This window comes from Piliocolobus tephrosceles, chromosome 16 (genome assembly GCF_002776525.5).
Source record: "Piliocolobus tephrosceles isolate RC106 chromosome 16, ASM277652v3, whole genome shotgun sequence".
NCBI lineage: Eukaryota > Metazoa > Chordata > Mammalia > Primates > Cercopithecidae > Piliocolobus > Piliocolobus tephrosceles.
In genome coordinates this window covers 55,975,457-55,996,490 of record NC_045449.1, presented here as the reverse complement: position 1 = coordinate 55,996,490, position 21,034 = coordinate 55,975,457, and the positions used below count along the sequence as shown (strand labels likewise).

The 21,034-nt window shown below is 37.0% G+C and overlaps 1 protein-coding gene across 1 annotated transcript in view; it reads right to left on the bottom strand.

The window, feature by feature from the left end:
* LOC111526559 (EF-hand calcium-binding domain-containing protein 13-like) overlaps positions 1 to 15,022 on the bottom strand; it is a 128,989-nt gene extending 113,967 nt beyond the window's left edge. Inside the window, exons 1-3 of the mRNA XM_026448077.1 lie at positions 14,980 to 15,022; positions 14,041 to 14,145; positions 10,979 to 11,032 (exon numbers count right to left, since the gene is read on the bottom strand). Of these exons, the coding sequence (XP_026303862.1) occupies positions 10,979 to 11,032; positions 14,041 to 14,145; positions 14,980 to 15,022 (202 nt within the window). The remainder of the gene's footprint in view (positions 1 to 10,978; positions 11,033 to 14,040; positions 14,146 to 14,979) is intronic.
* Positions 15,023 to 21,034: the final 6,012 nt, after the last annotated feature.

Genomic DNA, 21,034 nt, shown 5'->3' with positions numbered 1-21,034 from the left:
AAAGACCGAACCCACAACTGATTGGTGTAACTGAAAGTGAGTGACAGGAGAATGGAACACTTCAGGATATTACCCAGGAGAACTTCTCCAACCTAGCAAGACAGGTCAACATTCAAATTCAGGAAATACAAAGAACACCACTAAGATACTCCTTGAGAAGAGCAACCACAAGTCACATAATTGTCAGATTCTCCAAGGTTGAAATGAAGGAAAAAATGCTAAGGGCAGCCAGAGAGAAAGATCAGGTTACCTACAAAGGGAAGCCCATCAGACTAACAGTGGATCTCTCAGCAGAAACTCTACAAGCCAGAAGAGAGTGGGGGCCAATATTCAACATTCTTAAAGAAAAGAATTTTCAACTCGGAATTTCATATTCAGCCAAACTAAGCTTCATAAGTGAAGGAGAAATAAAATTATTTACAGACAAACAAATGCTGAGAGATTGTTACGACCAGGCTTGCCTTACAAGAGTTCCTGAAGGAAGCACTAAACATGGAAAGGAACAACTGGTACCAGCCACTGCAAAAACATGCCAAATTGTAAAGATCATCAATGGTAGGAAGAAATGGCATCAACTAACGAGCAAAATAACCAGCTAACATCATAATGACAGGATCAAATTCACACATAAAAATAGTAACCTTAAATGTAAATGGGCTAAATGCTCCAATTAAAAGACACAGACTGGCAAACAGTATAAAGAGTCAAGACCCATCAGTCTGCTGTCTTCAGGAGACCCATCTCACGTGCAGAGACACACATAGGCTCAAAATAAAGGGATGGAGGAAGATGTACCAAGCAAATGGAAAACAAAACAAAAAAAAAGCAGGGGTTGCAGTCCTAGTCTCTGATAAAACAGACTTTAAACCATCAAAGATCAAAAGAGACAAAGCCATTACCTAATGGTAAAGGGATCAATTCAACAAGAAGAGCTAACTATCATAAATATATATGCACCCAATACAGGATCACCCAGATTCATAAAGCAAGTCCTGAGGGAACTAAAAAGAGTCTTAGATTCTCACACAATAATAATGGGAGAGTTTAACACCCCACTGTCAACCTTTGACAGATCAACAAGACAGAAAGTTAACAAGGATATCCAGGAATTGAACTCAGGTCTGCACCAAGTGGACCTAGGAGACATCTACAGAACTCTCCACAACAAATCAACAGAATACACATTCTTCTCAGCACCACATCACACTTATTCCAAAATTGACCACATAGTTGGAAGTAAAGCCCTCTTCAGCAAATGTAAAAGAACAGAAATTATAACAAACTGTTTCTCAGAACACAGTGCAATCAAATTAGAACTCAGGATTAAGAAACTCACTACACACTGCTCAACTATATGTAAACCAAACAACCTTCTCCTGAATGACTACTGGGTAAATAACAACATGAAGGCAGAAATAAAGATGTTCTTTGAAACCAATGAGAACAAAGACGCAACATACCAGAATTTCTGGGACACATTTAAAACAGTGTGTAGAGGGAAATTTATAGCATTATATGCCCACAACAGAAAGCAGGAAAGACCTAAACTTGATACCCTAACATCACAATTAAAAGAACTAGAGAAGCAAGAGCAAACACATTCGAAAGCTAGCAGAAGGCAAGAAATAACTAAGATCAGAGCAGAACTGAAGGAGATAGAGACACAAAAACCCTTCAAACAATCAATGAATCCAGGAGCTGGTTTTCTGAAAAGATCAACAAAATTGACAGATCACTAGCAAGACTAAAAAAGAAGAAAAGACAGAAGAATCAAATAGACACGACAAAAAATGATAAAGGGGCTATCAGAAATAGAAACAGAAATACAACTACCATCAGAGAATACTACGAACACCTCTATGCAAATAAATAGAAAAATTAGAAGAAATGGATCAATTCCTAGACACGTACACCTTTTCAAGACTAAACCAGGAAGAAGTTGAATCCCTGAATAGACCAATAACAGGTTCTGAAATCGAGGCAATAATTAATAGCCTACCAACCAGAAAAAGTCCAGGACCAGATGGATTCATAGCCAAATTCTACCAGAGGTACAAAGAGGAGCTGGTACCATTCCTTCTGAAACTATTCCAATCAATAGAAAAAGAGGGAATCCTCCCTAACTCATTTTATTAGGCCAGTGTCATCCCGATAGCAAAGCCCGGCAGAAACACAACAAAAAAAGAGAATTTTAGATCAGTATCCCTGATGAACATCGATGCAAAAATGCTCAATAAAATACTGGCAAAATGAATCCAGCAGCACGTCAAAAAGTTCATCCACTAAGATCAAGTCGGCTTCATCCCTGGGATGCAAGGCTGGTTCAACATACGCAAATCAATAAATGTAATCCATCATATAAACAGAACCAAAACAAAAACCACATGATTATCTCAATAGATGCAGAAAAGGCCTTCGACAAAATTCAACGGCACCTCATGCTAAAAACTCTCAATAAACTAGGTATTGATGGGACTTATCTGAAAATAATAAGAGCTATTTATGACAAACCCACAGCCAGTATCATACTGAATGGGCAAAAACTGGAAGCATTCCCTTTGAAAACTGGTACAAGACGGGATGCCCTCTCTTACCACTCCTATTCAACATAGTGTTGGAAGTTCTGGTCAGGGCAATCAGGCAAGAGAAAGAAATAAAGGGTTTTCAATTAGGAAAAGAGGATGTCAAATTGTCCATGTTTGCAGATGACATGATTGAATATTTAGAAAACCCCATTGTCTCAGCCCAAAATCTCCTTAAGCTGATAAGCAACTTCAGCAAAGTCTCAGGATATAAAATCAATGTGCAAAAATCACAAGCATTCCTATACACCAAGAGCAGACAGAGAGCCAAATCATGAGTGAACTCCCATTCACAATTGCTTCAAAAGAATAAAATACCTAGGAATCCAACTTACAAGGGATGTGAAGGGCCTCTTCAAGGAGAACTACAAACCATTGCTCCTCGACATAAAAGAGGACACAAACAAATGGAAGAACATTCCAGGCTCATGGATAGGAAGAATCAATATTGTGAAAATGGCCATCCAAGGTAATTTATAGATTCAATGCCATCCCCATCAAACTCCCAATGACTTTCTTCACAAAATTGGAAAAAAACTACTTTAAAGTTCAAGAGCTCACACTGCCAAGACAATCCTAAGCACAAAGAACAAAGCTGGAGGCATCATGCTACCTGACTTCAAACTATACTATAAGCCTACAGTAACCAAAACAGCATTGTACGTGTACCAAAACAGAGATATAGACCAATGGAACAGAATAGAGCCCTTGGAAATAATACCATACATCTACAACCATCTGATCTTTGACAAACCTGACTAAAACAAGAAATGGGGAAAGTATTCCATATTTAATAAATGGTGTTGGGAAAACTGGCTAGCCATATGTAGAAAGCTGAACTGGATCCCTTCCTTATGCCTTATACAAAAATTAATTCAAGATGGATTAAAAACTTAAATGTTGGACCTAAAACCATAAAAACCCTAGAAGAAAACCTAGCCGATACCATTCAGGACATAGGCATGTGCAAGGACTTCATGACTGAAACACCAAAAGCAATGGCAACAAAAGCCAAAATAGACAAATGGGGCCTAATTACACTAAAGAGTTTCTGCACAGCAAAGGAAACTATCATCAGAGTGAACAGGCAACCTACAGAATGGGAGACAATTTTTACAATCTACCTATCTGACAAACAGCTAATATCCAGAATCTACAAGGAACTTAAACAAATTTACAAGAAAAAAATCAAACAACCCCATCAAAAAGTGTGCAAAGTATATGAACAGACACTTCTCAAAAGAGGTATTTATGCAGCCAAAAGACCCATGAAAAAAATGCTCATTATCACTGGTTATCAGAGAAATGCAAATCAAAAGCCCAATGAGATACCATCTCACATCAGTTAGAACGGTGATCATTAAAAAGTCAGGAAACAACAGGTACTGGAGAGGATGTGGAGAAATAGGAAGACTTTTACACTGTTGGCAGGAGTGTAAACTAGTTCCACCATTGTGAAAAACAGTGTGGCAATTCCTCAAGGATCTAGAACTAGAAATACCACTTGACCCAGCAATCCCATTACTGGGTATATACCCAAATGATTATAAATCATGCTGCTATAAAGACACATGCACATGTATGCTTATTGTGGCACTATTCACAATAGTAGAGAGTTGGAACCAACCCAAATGTCCATCAATGATAGATTGGATTAAGAAAATATGGCACATGTACACCACGGAATACTATGCAGCCATAAAAAAGGATGAGTCCATATCCTTTGTAGGGACATGGATAAAGCTGGATGCCATCATTCTGAGCAAACTATTGCAAGGACAGAAAACCAAACACTGCATGTTCTCACTCATAGGTGGGAATTGAACAATGAGAACACTTGGACGCAGGGCGGGGAACATCACACACCGGGGCCTGTCGTGAGGTGGGGAGAGGGGAGAGGGATAGAATTAGGAGATATACCTAACGTAAATGCCGAGTTAACGGGTGCAGCACACCAACGTGGCACATGTATACATATGTAACACACCTGCACCTTGTGCACATGTACCCTAGAGCTTAAAGTAGAATAATAATAATAATAAAAGAATAACCAGTACCACCCACTTCAAAAACATACCAAAATATAAAGACCAACAACACGATGAAGAAACTGCATCAGCTAATCTGCAAATTGAACAGCTAGCATCGTGATAACAGTATCAAATTCACACATAACAATATTAATGTTAAATTTAAATGGGCTAAATGCCCCAATTAAAAGACACAGACTGGCAGGTTGGATAAAGAGTCAAGACCCATCAGTGTGCCATATTCAGGAGACTCATCTCACATGCAAAGAGACACAGAGACTCAACATAAAGGGATGGAGGAATGTTTACCAAGCAAGTGGAAACAGACTTTAAACCAACAAAGATCAAAAAAGACAAAGAAGGGCATTATATAATGAGAAAGGGACCAATGCAACAAGAAGGGCTAACTATCCTCAATATATATGCACTGAATACAGGAGCACCTAGATTCATAAAGCAAGTTTTTTGAGACCTACAAAGATACTTAGACTCCCATACAATAATAGTAAGAGGTTTTAACACCCCACTGTCAAAATTAGACAGATCAATAAGACAGAAAATTAAGAAGGATATTTAGGACTTGAACTCATCTCTGGACCAAAAGACCTAAAAGACCTAAGAGACATCTACAGACCTCTCCATCCCAAATCAACAGAATATGCATTCTTCTCAGCACCGCATCACACTTATTCTAAAATCAACCATATAATTGGAAGTAAACCACTCCTCAGCAAATGCAAAAGAACGGAAATCATAACAAACAGTCTCTCAGACCACAGTGCAATCAAATTAGAACTCAGGATTAAGAAACTCACTCAAAACAAAACAACTACATGGAAACTGAACAACCTGCTCCTGAATGACTACTGGGTAAATAATGAAATGAAGGCAGAAATAAATAAGTTCTCTGAAACCAGTGAGAACAAAGACGCAACATACCAGAATTTCTGGGACATATTTAAAGCAGTGTGTACAGGGAAATTTATAGCACTAAATGCCCACAACAGAAAGCAGGAAAGATCTAAAATTGATACCCTAACACCACAATTAAAAGAACTAGAGAAGCAACAGCAAACACATTCAAAAGCTAGCAGAAGGCAAGAAACAACTAAGATTAGAGCAGAACTGAAGGAGATAGAGACACAAAAAACCCTTCAAACAATCAGTGAATTCAGTAGACGGTTTTTTGAAAAGATTAACAAAATTTATAGACCGCTAGCCAGACTAATAAAGAAGAAAAGAGAGAAGAATCAAATAGACACAATAAAAAATGATAAAGGGGATATCATCAATGACCCCAGAGAAATACAAACTACCATCAGAGAATACTATAAATACCTCTATGCAAACAAACTAGAAAATATAGAAGAAATGAACAAATTCCTGGACACATACACCCTCCCAAGACTAAATCAGGAAGAAGTCAAATCCCTGAATAGACCAATAACAAGTTCTGAAATTGAAGTAGTAATAGCCTACCAACAAAATAAAGCCCAGGACCAGATAAATTCGCAACCAAATTCTACCAGAGGTACAAAGAGGAGCTGGTGCCATTCCTACTGAAACTATTTCAAACAACTGAAAAACAAGTATTCCTCCCTAACTCATTTTATGAGGCCAGTATCATCCTGATACCAAAACCTGGTAGAGACACAACAAAAAGAGGTAATTTCAGGCCAATATCCCTGATAAACATCTATGCGAAAATCCTCAATAAAGTACTGGCAAACCGAATTTACCAGCACATCAGAAAACTTATCCACCATGATCAAGTCGGCTTCATTCCTGGGATTCAAAGCTGGTTCAACACATGCAAATCAATAAACACAATCCATCACATAAACAGAACCAGTGACAAAAACACATGATTACCTCAACAGATTCAGAAAAGGCCTCTGATAAAATTCAACACCCCTTCATGCTAAAAATACTCAATAAACTAGGTATTGATGGAACATATCTCAAAATATTAAGAGCTATTTATGACAAACTCATGGCCAATATCATAGTGAATGTGCAGAAGCTGGAAGCATTCCCTTTGAAAACCGGCACAAGACAAGAATGCCCTCTCTCACCACTCCTATTCAACATAGTATTGGAAGTTCTGGCCAGGGCAATCAGGCAAGAGAAAGAAATAAAGGATACTCAAATAACAAGAAAGGAAGTCAAATTGTCTCTGTTTGCAGATGACATGACTGTATATTTAGAAAACCCCATCGTCTCAGCCCCAAAACTCCTTAAGCTAACAAGTAACTTTAGCAAAGTCTCAGGATTCAAAATCAATGTGCAGAAATCATAAGCATTCTTATACACCAATAATAGCCAAATCATGAGTGAACCCCCATTCATAACTGCTACAAAGAAAATAAAATACCTAGGAATACAACTTACAAGGGACATGAAGGAACTTTTCAAGGAGAACTACCAGCCACTGCTCAAGGCAATAAGAATGGACACAAATAAATGGAAAAACATTCCATGCTTATGGATAGGAAGAATCAATATTGTGAAAATGGCCATACTGCCCAAAGTAATTTATAGATTCAATGCTATTCCCAACAAGCTTCCACTGATTTTCTTCACAAAACTACAAAAAACTACTTTAAATTTCATATGGAATTGAAAAAGAACCTATATGGCCAAGACAATCCTAACCAAAAAGAACAAAGCTAAAGGCATCATGCTACCTGACTTCAAACCCTACTACAAGCCTACAGTAACCAAAACAGCACGGTACTTGTACCAAAACAGATATATAGACCAATGGAACAGAACAGAGGCCGCAGAAATAACACCACACATCTACAACCAAATGATCTTTGACAAATCTGATGAAAACAAGCAATAGGAAAAGGATTCCCTGTTTAATAAATTGTGCTGTGAAAACTGGCTAGTCATGTACAGAAAACTGAAACTGGACCCCTTCCTTACACTTCATACAAAAATTAAGTCAAGATGGATTAAAGACTTAAATGTAAATCCAAAAACCATAAAAACCCTAGAAGAAAACATAGCAATACCATTCAGGACATAGGCATGGGCAAAGACTTCATGACTAAAACACAAAAAGCAATTGCAACCAAAGCCAAAATTGACAAATGGGATCTAATCAAACTAAAGAGCTTCTGTACAGCTAAAGAAACTATCCTCAGAGTGAACAGGCAACCTACAGAACAGGATAAAATTTTTGCAATCTATCCATCTGACAAAGGTCTAATATCCAGAATCTACAAGGAACTTAAACAAATTTACAATAAAATAAAAACAACTCCACCAAAATTTGGGCAAAGGTAGCTGGGCACACTGGCGGCACCTGTAATCTCAGCTACTTGGGAAGTTGAGGCAGGAGAATTGCTTGAACCCAAGAGGCGGAGGTTGCAGTGAGCTGAGATTGCACCACTGCACTCTAGCCTGGGTGACAGAGCAAGACTCCGTCTCAAACAAAAAAAAAGTTTGACAAAGGTCATGAACAGACACTTCTCAAAAGAAGACATTTACGCAGCCAACAAACATATGAAAAATAAGCTCATTATCACTGGTCATTAGAGAAATGCAAATCAAAACCACAATGAGATACCATCTCATGCAAGTTAGAATGGTGATAACTAAAAAGTCAGCAAGCAAACAACAGATTCTGGAGAGGATGCAGAGAAATAGGAATGCTTTTACACTGTTGGTGGGAGTGTAAATCAGTTCAGCTATTGTGGAAGACAGTGTGGTAATTCCTCAATGATCTAGAATCAGAAATACCATTTGATCCAGCAATCCCATTACTGGGTATATACCCAGAGAATTATAAATCATTCTACTACTAAGACACATGCACATGTATGTTTATTACAGTGCCATTCACAATAGCAAAGACTTGGAACCAACCCATATGCCCATCAATGATAGGCTTGATAAAGAAAATGTGGCACATACACACAATGGAATACTATGCAGCTATAAAAAAGAATGAGTTCATGTCCTTTGCAGGGACTTTATGAAGCTGGAAACCAGCATTCTCAGCAAAACTAACACAGAAACAGAAGACCAAACACCACATGTTCTCACTCATAAGTGGGAGTTGAACAATGAGAACACATGGACACAGGCAGGGGAACATCATACACCGGGGCCTGTTGGGGGTGGGGGCAAGGGGAGGGAAAGCATTAGGACAAATACCTAATGGACGCAGGGCTTAAAACCTAGATGATGGGTTGATGGGTGCAGGGCACATGTATACCTCAGTAACAAACCTGTACATGTATCCCAGAACTTAAAGTTTAATAAATTGAAAAAAAATGACCTAGATTCAATAAAAACCCCAGCAGTACTGAGGGTGAATTAAAGTTTGATGTGAAATGTATAAGGAAATACAAAAGGCCAAGAATAGCCAGGGCAGTCATATAAAAGGATTTACACTTCGGATATAAGATACATTGAATATATTAAGAGAATGGTATACTGGTGCAAGGACACACAAAAAACAACAATAAAGTAACAGATTAAATAGTCCAGATACACAAACACATTTATGGTCTTTGATTTATGAAAAGATAGCCTTACACCACAGTGAGAAAACTATATTCTTTTCAATAAATGGTGCTGAATATCTACTTAGAAAAAACTGAATTGTCACCCTTATCCTACATCATGGATTGTAGATCTAAATGTGAAAGTAAAAAAACAAAGGTCCTAAAAATGAAATAAGAAAATATTTTCATGGGCTTGGTATAAGCAAGGATTTCTCTTCTTTTATTTTAAGTTCAGGGGTACATGTGCAGGATGTGCAGGTTTGTTTTATTTTATTTTATTTTATTTTTATTTATTTATTTTTTGAGATGGAGTCTCACTCTGTTGCCCAGGCTGGAGTGCAGTGGTGTGATCTTGGCTCACTGCAAGTTCCGCCTTCTGGGTTCACACCATTCTCCTGCCTCAGCCTCTGGAGTAGCTGGGAATACAGGTGCCCGCCACCTCGCCTTGCTAATTTTTTGTATTTTTAGTAGAGACAGGGTTTCACCGTGTTAGCCAGGATGGTCTCGATCTCCTGACCTCGTGATCTGCCCACCTTGGCCTCCCAAAGTGCTAGGATCACAGGCTGAGCCACTGTGCCTGGCCATCGGTTTTTTATTCAGGCAAACGTGTGCCATGGTGGTTTGCTGCACAGATTATCCCTTCCCAAATATTCTACCATAAAAGAGAAGACTAATTAGACTACATGCAAAAATAGGAACTTTTGTTCTGTAAAAAGTATAATTCAAGTGAAAAATCTAATACATACAGTGAGATATTTGCAATTTATAACCTACAATGGACTTGTATCTAGAATATATTAAAAAAATAAGTAAAAGACAGCAAGTTTAAAAAATCAAAAGTAAAAGACAGACATCCAAACAGACAAATAGATAATAGACATTAAGAAGAACTTTACAAAAGAGATTATCCAAATAACTAAGAAATATAAAAAAGGTGCTCAACATCATTCATCATTAGGGAAATGCAAATTATAAATACAGTGGGATAGTAATACATGTTAACATGAAAAAGACAGTATCAAGTATCAGGCAAGGATATAAAGCAAAACTCTCATACACTGTTGGTTGAATTGTAAAATGGTACTACTACTTTGGAAAATTGAATGACAATATCTAATAAAGTATACATAATTTTATAACAAAGCAATCCAATTTCTATGTTTGGCCACATAATCAGGCACATATGTTCACCAAAAGGCATGTATAAAAATATCATTTGTAATTGCCCAAACTAGAAATGTCCGTCAGTAGTAGAATTGACAAATACATTATAGTATACTTACACAATGGAATATTACACAGCAATGTATCCAAGTACAACAAACCAATTGAAATCATTCCCCATACCAAAATAGGTTCCCAAAAGATTTCTACTTGATTACAGTTTATTAGTCTTTGTACTATAAAGCAGTGAAAATGAGCAAACTACTGCTGCATGCAACAATATGAACGAATCTGAGAATAGCATGTGACATAATGTTGAGTGAAAGAAATTAGACATAGAAGAATACAGATTGTATAGTTTCATTTATGTAAAGTTCAAAAACAGACAAAACTAGTAAATATGTGGTCCTAGAATTCAGGATAGTAATTGCCTCCAAAAAGTAAGGAGGAAGAGTGTATGTAGTGGTATCAGGAGTCTTCTGGGTTATGGGTAATCTTTTATTTCACAATCTAGGTTATAGTTAAATGGGTATGTGCGTATGTTCATTTTGTGATAATTCTTAAGTTGGACACATATGATTATATAATATAATTATATATGTCAAACTGTAGTAAAATATTTATCATAGAAAATATGGCTTAAAATATTAGGATCTTAAATTCATAGTAACTTCTTACTAACCTGTAATAACTTGCACTGTATCCATCAATGATTTCAAATCGGTCTCCCCTTTAGCTGTAACATAAAGTGAATTCAGGAAAAAATTATTTCTAAATAATAATCCAGAAACCAGCTAAAGGTTGTTATTATACATCATTATTTAGCTTCACTTTAATTGAATAACTCTTTTTTGTCATTTTTCAACTTTTTATATTCTTAGAAACAAAACAGTATGGTGTAGCACAATAGACAACCCCATATGTTCTCAAAGAAAAAAGTGAATAATAGATTTACATGTAGCAAGACAAGAACTTCCATTCCAAGAAGGCTAAAACATAATTTCTAATTATATTATACTGTTTAAACACAGTATTTAGAACTATTTCCCCACAATTTCATATATGCTCTTTTCCTATCCAATTGAAACACATAAACCAAAGTTGAAATTAACTCTTTCTACATGCCTATTTCAGATGTATAATTATATTTGAGGACTACGCTTATTACTAGTATCAGCATTTAAACTTCCATTTTCTCCTTATTTTTATATAATAAGAGCAAAATTTAAGTATGTATGCATGCATATGTATATGCACAATCATATATTAAAATAATAAGAGAAACATTGCTGTCTAGAAAAAGATGGCAACTACCAAATTGAAATGCCAGCTGCCAGACCATGTTACCATACAGTCATTTCAGCTAAGGTCCCAAGTTTGAATTCACAATACAAAGGACAATTTGAGGATGTTAATGTATGAATGTATAAATAATGTATGAATGTATAGGTTGTATGAGAGATAAACATATAAAAATTGATGACTATAATAAACTGCTATGGTTGAAGCCAAGGTTGAGGAACTAGAGCCCACCCTATGTATCACTACCTCTTTATCTTCTTCCTGCATAGCAACACTTGAAACAATCCAATAAAACATAGTCTTCAAGAGTTAATTCCATATTAGTAAGCTGGCCCTTGACCATTGGACCATAAAGTCTGGCTTGGGAAAGAATATGTTCTTACTGGGCTATTATGCTTTCTTATAAACATGATGAAAAATACCATCCATGCAAGTTAATTCTCTGAAGACCCTCAATTCTGATAATGACACAGGTCTTTGGTGACAAAGACCATATGTTCATCTCTGGTCTATTCCTAACAGACTTTGATACAGCATGTCACTCGGAATTGTTGCAAATAAATGGTTACATTATACCAGGTGTAAATATTACTGTCCTGACCAAAAGCAGTGCTTCATTTTCTTTAGGAATTATCCTGTCAATATCTATTCATTCACTTATTCATTATGTCATTCTCTCGTTTACTCAGTAATTTGTTCATCTCTAATTTAACATTTATGGAGTACCTACTTATATGCCAAGTGCTATTCTAGATATTGAAAGATAAATAATATGTCCATCCCTACTTTAAGGCTCATATTAAAGTGATAAGATAGGCAAATAAACATAAATATACAATTACAGTACAATGTGGCAAATATAATGAAAAATATATGCACAGTTATTGTGGAAATACAGAAAAGAGGTATCTAATATAGTCTGGGTAGTTAAGAGAAAACTTTCTGAAAAAAAAAAAAAATGGCTCTCAATTCTGATAAGCAACGAGAAAGAGTTAGTCATATGAAGGGAAAGGAGAGGCCCCCTGAGTAATGGAGATATCATAAACAAAGCAAGGAAGTGATAAAAAACATGATATAAAATATAAGTGATATAAAGTTACTTTATTCTATGATATAAAAATGGAATAAAAGTGCAATATTATTGGAGGGTAAAATACTAGATTAGGTAAACAGGATCCAAATCATGAAGGAACTTGTTTTCCATATCAACGGACTTAAGACATTTTTTAGTACATGATTGTAAGTCATTAAACACTTTTAAATTGAGTCATGATGCGGTCAGATTTGCATTTCATATAGATCACTATGATGGCTATTTTGCAGAAGCCATTGTAATAGCTGAAATCAGGAAGGAAACAACCTGAAATATGACAATGATAGAAGGAACAAAGAGATGTTAACAGATTTATATATGGAATTTTTTTCAACGTTTCATTAAGTAAATTTTCAAACATATGGCAAAGTTGAAAAAAACTGTACAATGAACAGGCCTATCACCTAAATTCTACTATCAACATTTTAGTATTCTTGCTTCGTCGTATATCCAATCATCTATGTATGGTAGTTTGAGGTAAAACTGGCATGACAAAGTGATAGTCCAGATAGGAGGTGATAGGAAACAAGTGGTTATAAAAAATGAATCCCACATAACTAGCTTAGATGACTAAATAGACAGTGATAGCACAAATGGGACAGAGAATATAGGACTAGAAGGTAGCTTGGACAGGGAACCAGTGAATTCAGTTTCAAATAGGTCAAAGGATGTCTCCTATGGAATATCTGAGTAGAAATGTCTAGCAGGCATTTAGATATACCAGTCTGCAGTGCAGGAGACAGGTCTGTGTAAAAATACAGACTTGAAAGTCATCAGCATGTAGGTGATATGTAAAACAGTAGATATGAGTGAGATTTTCCAGAGAGAGGATGTAAAATGAAAATCAGAATGAGAAAATCCAGATTGTGGTAACAACACAGAAGCTAGGGGAACAAAATTTCAAGGTCAGATTTATCATCAATATCAAAGACAGCAGAGAGCTCCAATAAGAAACAGAATGAATAATGTCTAATGCAAGTGACAAATGGCAACTTATGATGTCCTTAGAGAAGTTTCAGTAGTGTTAGGGAGCTGAGTCAGAATACAAAAATGAATGGGAAATATGGAAAGAATACACATTAACTTTCTTTCATTCCTTTCTTTTTCCACTCTTTTCTTTGGCTTCCTGAACATTCCCAGATGTGAAAAACAATCTTGGAATCGATCTAGTCAAATGCTTTGTATTCTGTGTGGATTTAGAAAATGAAGACAGGCTTTGTTCTTGCTCTGAAACTGAATCTTTCTGAGATGTTGCAAGGTTTTTTATTATCACGAAATTACACAGAAATACTCATATGTAAACCCTCAACCCTCTTATGAAGAATTTTTTTATATCTAAAATGAGTTACCATCAACTGGAAGGTTTCTTGTCAGCTCTTCAAGTTCTTCTTTGGTAAGTTCAATCCCCATGTTTCCTAGTACGTTGTCCAAGTCTCTGATATCTACTGTCTCTCCTTAGTAAAGAGAAAGAAATATGAAAATTCCCACTAATGCTGAAATGTTCCACCCTATATTTGCTTGTGCATTAAAGATTTTGTTTTGCAAGTAGACTTAAGATCACTGGAACCTGTTTAAATTTACACAGAGATTCAATATGGTTAGAATTAAGCTTAGTTCCCTTAAATCTTTTTAGCAGAATAAACGTACGCACCATAAACTTTCAAAGGGAACAAAATTAGCTTCCAGCATATTATTCTTATAATGAAAATAAGAATTTCTAGTGAAATGAGAAAATTACAATAGTTGGAATAAGAATACATGGGTTTGAAAACTGTTTTCTACTATTTATTATCTATAGGAACTTATTCAAGTAACCTAACTTCTTTGGTTTCCAGTTTTGTGTTATATGAAATGAAAATGTTCCTACCTGTTTCACAGAGTTTCTGTGGGGGTAAAGTTACATGTGAAAAAAACTAGAATTCTGTCAGCATAGCAAGTGCTTGATACATTTTAATAACTACTTCTGAGCAAAAGGTAGGCTCATTTACCTTTTTAACCCAAACTAGATTCATTGTCCACTCTAACCACAATCACTGAACGGCAATTCTCTTGCATTTCACAACCTTTAAAAATAAACTCAGTCTCTTCTCTAGGAAAGTGTATCAAAATGTGTATAAATATGATCAATATAAATAAACCAAAAAAGACATTCTGCCAAGATAAAAAATAACGTAAATTATGTTAGATCCATATATTGGAAAGTAGCAGGATTCCTTCTCAAATGATTAGGAACTATGACAACAAAGAGGTAAATTGAGAGTGATTTGTTAATTCATCACCCATCTTACCATTGAAAGCTTTCAAACCAGGTAAGATTTCATTCTGATACATCTTCTCAGACTTAGTTTATGTCTTTACTGTGAAATATATCTGATCACATATTTATGGTCATTACTGAGAAAAACTTATTGTAAAAGACTAATATTTAGCTGAGAAGACAAACATTTAGCAAAGGGATATAACCGAATATATATTCATCATTGTGATGATACATGTCTTTCTTTGGGATGAAGGGTAATGCTCAAACAGTGTACATCACAAAAGACATTCTTAGATTTCCTACAATGGTAATAGTTCTTTACTAATAATGAGTAATGTCATTCATAGTAGTAACAATAGATTTGAGACCATGCTCTCCTATGCTACAGCTAAGTCAATACAAATGTTTCATAGCCTTTCCCCCAAGTTTGAAATCGACCAGTAATTCATACCTTTTGACACTGAACTTATTTCCACAATGCTAGAGTTTGGCTTTTTTTTGACTTTTCACCTGGCCTCTCATGTACCTGTTCCAGTGTGGATCTGTGAGCAGGTGCATACATATACACTCTTAAACTGATAATTCCCAAACCCTAATTGTTTGCAACCACTATGAGCCCACAAATAATGGAGATGGAAGTTTTGGGAAGGTAGAGGAGTGACAGAATGATCAATCTTTCCCTTTTCCCGTCTCTTCTCAATTCAAGTCTGCTTGATGTGTACTGGCATGTTATAATTACTTAACTTTGATTCCTGGATTCTCCTGAATAAAAAAAAATTAAGGATTTAGAAGTAGTTTGAAACTTCTGAATAAAGGCTGAAGCTCCCTCTTCTTATTTCTCAAAGGTCTGCACTTGGGAAAATAGGAGACAAGCGTAGAGATGGTCAGTAACAGTCCACCACATTCCAGTAGGAAGACCCAACAGAAGGATAATCCACCATATCAGGCTTTTCTCCTGGGGTCAGTCACCAGCACAAGCAACAGCACCAGAGAGACTGCATAACACATGATCTGTGAAGTCTATTTATTGTAAGGTATCTATGATAGTGGCAAGACATCTTAAAAGAAAACAATTGCAGAAACCAGGCAGGCAGGGTATACCCAATATATGCAGAAATAGAAACACAGGATAAAGGTATCACATCTTTCAGGACAGATAATATTTACAAAGAGAGAAAAGGGAAGAGGGCATCCCAGGTGGCACATGTAGGCTTTAAATCCTAATTGGAAATTCCACGTAATATGGAAATGAAGCTATTTGGTGACAGTGATGGTGGGAGGAGAAAATCAATCCATTGTGGTGACAGGCTGCCATGTTATCAGCATACCAGGACTTGGCAGGGTCCCAGGGGACAATTCTTTTATCCAGAAAGCGCACACATGTGGACTCCACAAGTAGCATCTCCCTTTATTAGCCTTCACACTGGAAGCAGATGGGCAACAGGTACACCAGCACTGCTGGAATTCATAATAAAAACTGGCAATCGCAGAATCACAAAAGGCCAGAGCAACACCTACAGGCTAGCTGGGGCTCAGCTGGAAGAACTGGAATGGAACACTTTGGCAACCATCAGAGCTTAAACACCAGGAAGGCTTGAGAGGAGGAGTATACAGGGACATCTGGAAGCAGGAAGTAAATAATTGACTTTAGAACTATTTCCCTATAGACTGAGATACTGAAAACAGGGAACCAAGGTACAAATTCAGACCAGAAGAAGCCTGGAAGAAGAAACAAGACAGGGACCAGTCAGTAGCAGTTGGGCATAAGCAAGAGGTACATCACATGGTAAGAAGTAAGAAACAGCTGCTGGTCCTGTGATTGGGTGGGCAGCCAGGATGACAGGATAGAGAAGCACTCTGTTATGAAGATCAGAAGGATGGTGAAGACAATATATCATTACAATCTGGAATCTTAAACCATTATTTCCACCAACCAAAACAATGTGGTTATGGCATAATGTCTCCTTAACCTGTAAGTTCTGCACTAGCTTCACGGAATCCAAGAAACAGGTAAAATGCACCTAAGATGGCTTCATAAATCTTTACATTCTATTATTTCATTTCCATTTCCATAACATTATTTTTTTATATATATGTACTTTTAAGTTCTAGGGTACATGTGCACAAAGTACAGCTTTGTTACATATGTATACATGTGCCATGTTGGTGTGCTGCGCCCATTAACTCGTCATTTACATTAGGTATATCTCCTAATGCTATCCCCCCCTCCCCACAATAGGACCCAGTGTGTGATGTTCCCCTTCCAGTGTCCAAGTGATCTCGTTGTTCAATTCTCACCTATGAGTGAGAACATGTGGTATTTGGTTTACTGTTCTTGCAATAGTTTGCTGAGAATGATGGTTTCTGGCTGCATCCATGTCCCTATAAAGGACACGAACTCATCCTTTTTTATGGCTGCACAGTATTCCATGGTGTATATGTGCCACATTTTTTTTTTTTTTTTTTGAGACGGAGTCTCGCTCTGTCGCCTGGGCTGGAGTGCAGTGGCCAGATCTCAGCTCACTGCAAGCTCCGCCTCCCGGATTTATGCCATTCTCCTGCCTCAGCCTCCCAGGTAGCTGGGACTACAGGCGCCAGCCACCTCGCCCGGCTAGCTTTTTTATTTTTTAGTAGAGACGGGGTTTCACCGTGTTAGCCAGGATGGTCTCGATCTCCTGACCTCGTGATCCGCCCGTCTCGGCCTCCCAAAGTGCTGGGATTACAGGCTTGAGCCACTGTGCCCGGCCGCCACATTTTCTTAATCTAGTCTGTTACTGATGGACATTTGGGTTGATTGCAAGTCTTTGCTATTGTGAATAGTGCCACAATAAACATACGTGTGCATGTGTCTTTATAGCAGCATGACTTATAATCCTTTGGGTATATCCCCAGTAATGGGATGGCTGGGTCAAATGGTATTTCTAGTTCTAGATCCTTGAGGAATTGCCACACTATTTTCCACAATGGTTGAACTAGTTTACAGTCCCAACAGTGTAAAAGTGTTCCTATTTCTCCACATCCTCTCCAGCACCTGTTGTTTCCTGATTTTTTTAATGATTGCCATTGTAACTGGTGTGAGATGTCATCTCATTGTGGTTTTGATTTACATTTCTCTGATGGTGAGTGATGATGAGCATTTTTTCATGTGTCTGTTGGCTGTATGAATGTCTTCTTTTGAGAAGTGTCTGTTCATATCCTTTGCCCACTTTTTGATGGGGTTGTTTGTTTTTTATTGTAAATTTGATTGAGTTCTTTATAGGTTCTGGATATTAGCCCTTTGTCAGATGAGTAGTTTGCAAAAATTTTCTCCCATTCTGTAGGTTGCCTGTTCACTCTGATGGTAGTTTCTTTTGCTGTGCAGAAGCTCTTTAGTTTAACAGGTACCAGCCATTGCAAAAACATGTCAAAATATAAAGTCCATCAATGCTAGGAAGAAACCACATCAACTAGCAAGTAAAATAACCAGCTAATATCATAATGACAGGATCAAGTTCACACATAACAATATTAACCTCAAATGTAAATAGACTAAATGATCCAATTAAAAGACACAGACTGGCAAATTGGATAAAGAGTCAAGACCCATCAGTTTGCTGTATTCAGGAGACCCATCTCACATGCAGAGACACACATAGGCTCAAAATAAAGGGATGGAGGTAGATCTGCCAAGCAAATGGAAAACAAAAAAAAAGCAGGGGTTGCAATCCTAGTCTCTGATAAAACAGACTTTAAACCACCAAAGATCAAAAGAGACAAAGAAGGCCATTACATAATGGTAAAGGGATCAATTCATCAGGAAGAGCTAACTATCCTAAATATATATGCACCCAATACAGGAGCACCCAGATTCATAAAGCAAGTCCTTAGAGACTTACAAAGAGACTTAGACTCCCATAAAATAATAATGGGAGACTTTAACACCCCACTGTCAACATTAGACAGATCAATGAGACAGAAAGTCAAGGATATCCAGGAATTGAACTCATCTCTGCAGCAAGTGGACCTAGTAGATATTCACAGAACTCTCCACCCCAAATCAACAGAATATACATTCTTCACAGCACCACATATCACTTATTCCAAAATTGACCACATAGTTGGAAGTAAAGCACTCCTCAGCAAATGTAAAAGAACAGAAATTATAACAAACTGTCTCTCAGACCACAGTGCAATCAAACTAGAACTCAGGACTAAGAAACTCAATCAAAACCGCTCAACTACATGGAAACTGAACAACCTGCTCCTGAATGACTACTGAGTACATAACAAAATGAAGGCAGTAATAAAGATGTTCTTGAAACCAATGAGAACAAAGATACAACATACCAGAATCTCTGGGACACATTTAAAGCAGTGTGTAGAGGGAAATTTATAGCACTAAATGCCCACAAGAGAAAGCGGGAAAGATCTAAAATTGACACCCTATCATCACAATTAAAAGAACAAGAGAAGCAAGAGCAAACACATTCAAAAGCTAGCAGAAGGCAAGAAATAACTAAGATCTATAACATTCTTAGAGATGAAACTATAGTGGAGAACAGATCACTGATTGACAGCCTAAATAGAAAAGTTTTAAATAAAAAAAAAAAGGCAAAATACAACTCACAGAGAAGAGAAATAAAATTCATAAAATAGTTTAAGTTTCATAAAGGAGCACTTTTCTGATTTGCCTTAAAAATTAGGAATATCTGATGAGGACGATGAAGAAAAAACAAAAAGGAATATCTTCACCGGCTGGCCGTGGTGGCTCACACCCGTAATCCCAGAACTTTGGGAGGCCAAGGAGGATAGCTTGGGCCCAACAGTTCAAGACCAGCATGGGCAACATAGCAAGACCTTGTCTCTAAACAAACAAACAAACAAACAAAAAAAGCACAAAAAACAAAAAAAAAAGAAGAAAAAGAAATATCTTCATTAAAATATGGAAGCGAGGCCAAAATCTTGTCACTCTTGAAGCAATTGTGACAGCCTGTCATGCTGAATATGTGTACAGGTATAACACTTTAAATTATATCAATGTACTTTTATTTCTCACATTTCCTTTCTTTCAAGCAACCTTTCCCAAATCAGCCATAGAATTTACACTACTTCAAAAGAAAAAACTTGTTTTTAATGTTTAAAGGCTATTTTTACAAAGCAGAACTTCAAGGTCTGACACTTAGTGTTACTGTAAACTAGAGGACTGAGAGGCCAAAAATTACATAAGGGAAACTCTTTTCCTCCTCCTTTCTACCTTCTATTTGATAAGAAGAGAAAAGAAAAAGTCCACTTTATGGTTTAAGAAAGTGCAACTGGGAAGACAAATAGTTACAGTAATATATTTTTATCTAGCTATCATCTATCTATCTACCTACCTATCTAACTACTTATCACCTTTCTTCTATTTCCCTTTTATCTATTTATCTCCATTTACAGAGAGGTTTAAGTGTTCTTGCAGCCTACCGCCCACCTTCCATCTCCACCGGAACTCCCCTCTCCAAGAGGAGATAAGATAGAAGAAAAACTCCAGATATGCTGGTGGGTTGAGGGTAGGGTATGAAAAAAGCAACAAAGACTTGGGTCACACTTCCTATTTGGAACTTTGTGACGTTACCACCTCACTAAGTGCTCAGGCATTAGCATTCCATTGTCATGAAGGATAGATATTGTGGCATGGTGTATGTAGGCAGACAAAGGGCTGAAAATATGCCATCCCTTGGTCTCCTTTGGTTTTTGTGTGATATGTGAGAAATTCAGATACTTCCATGTACTTCCAGTGAGGAATGTGAAAGGTATTTCAGAGATGAAGGCCAGTGGGTTTGCCATGGGATATCAAGTCAAAGGGCAAGATGATTCCTAACACAAGCTATTGGGGTAAACAGCCCAGTCTGGGTACAGACAAAACACTTAACTGAGACTCAAAGGCCCTCATCACCAGTTAGTGCTAAGGCTGAGCCAAGTTAGGGAAGGAAGGATCACAGAATCTTGACTTTGCAGAGAAAACAGATCGTGAATTTTTCAAGCAGTAGAATTCTGCAGGAGAAGTCAACAGGATCCATGGAAACCCATGAAATATGGGACATTGCTAAAGAGAGTATCAAGAA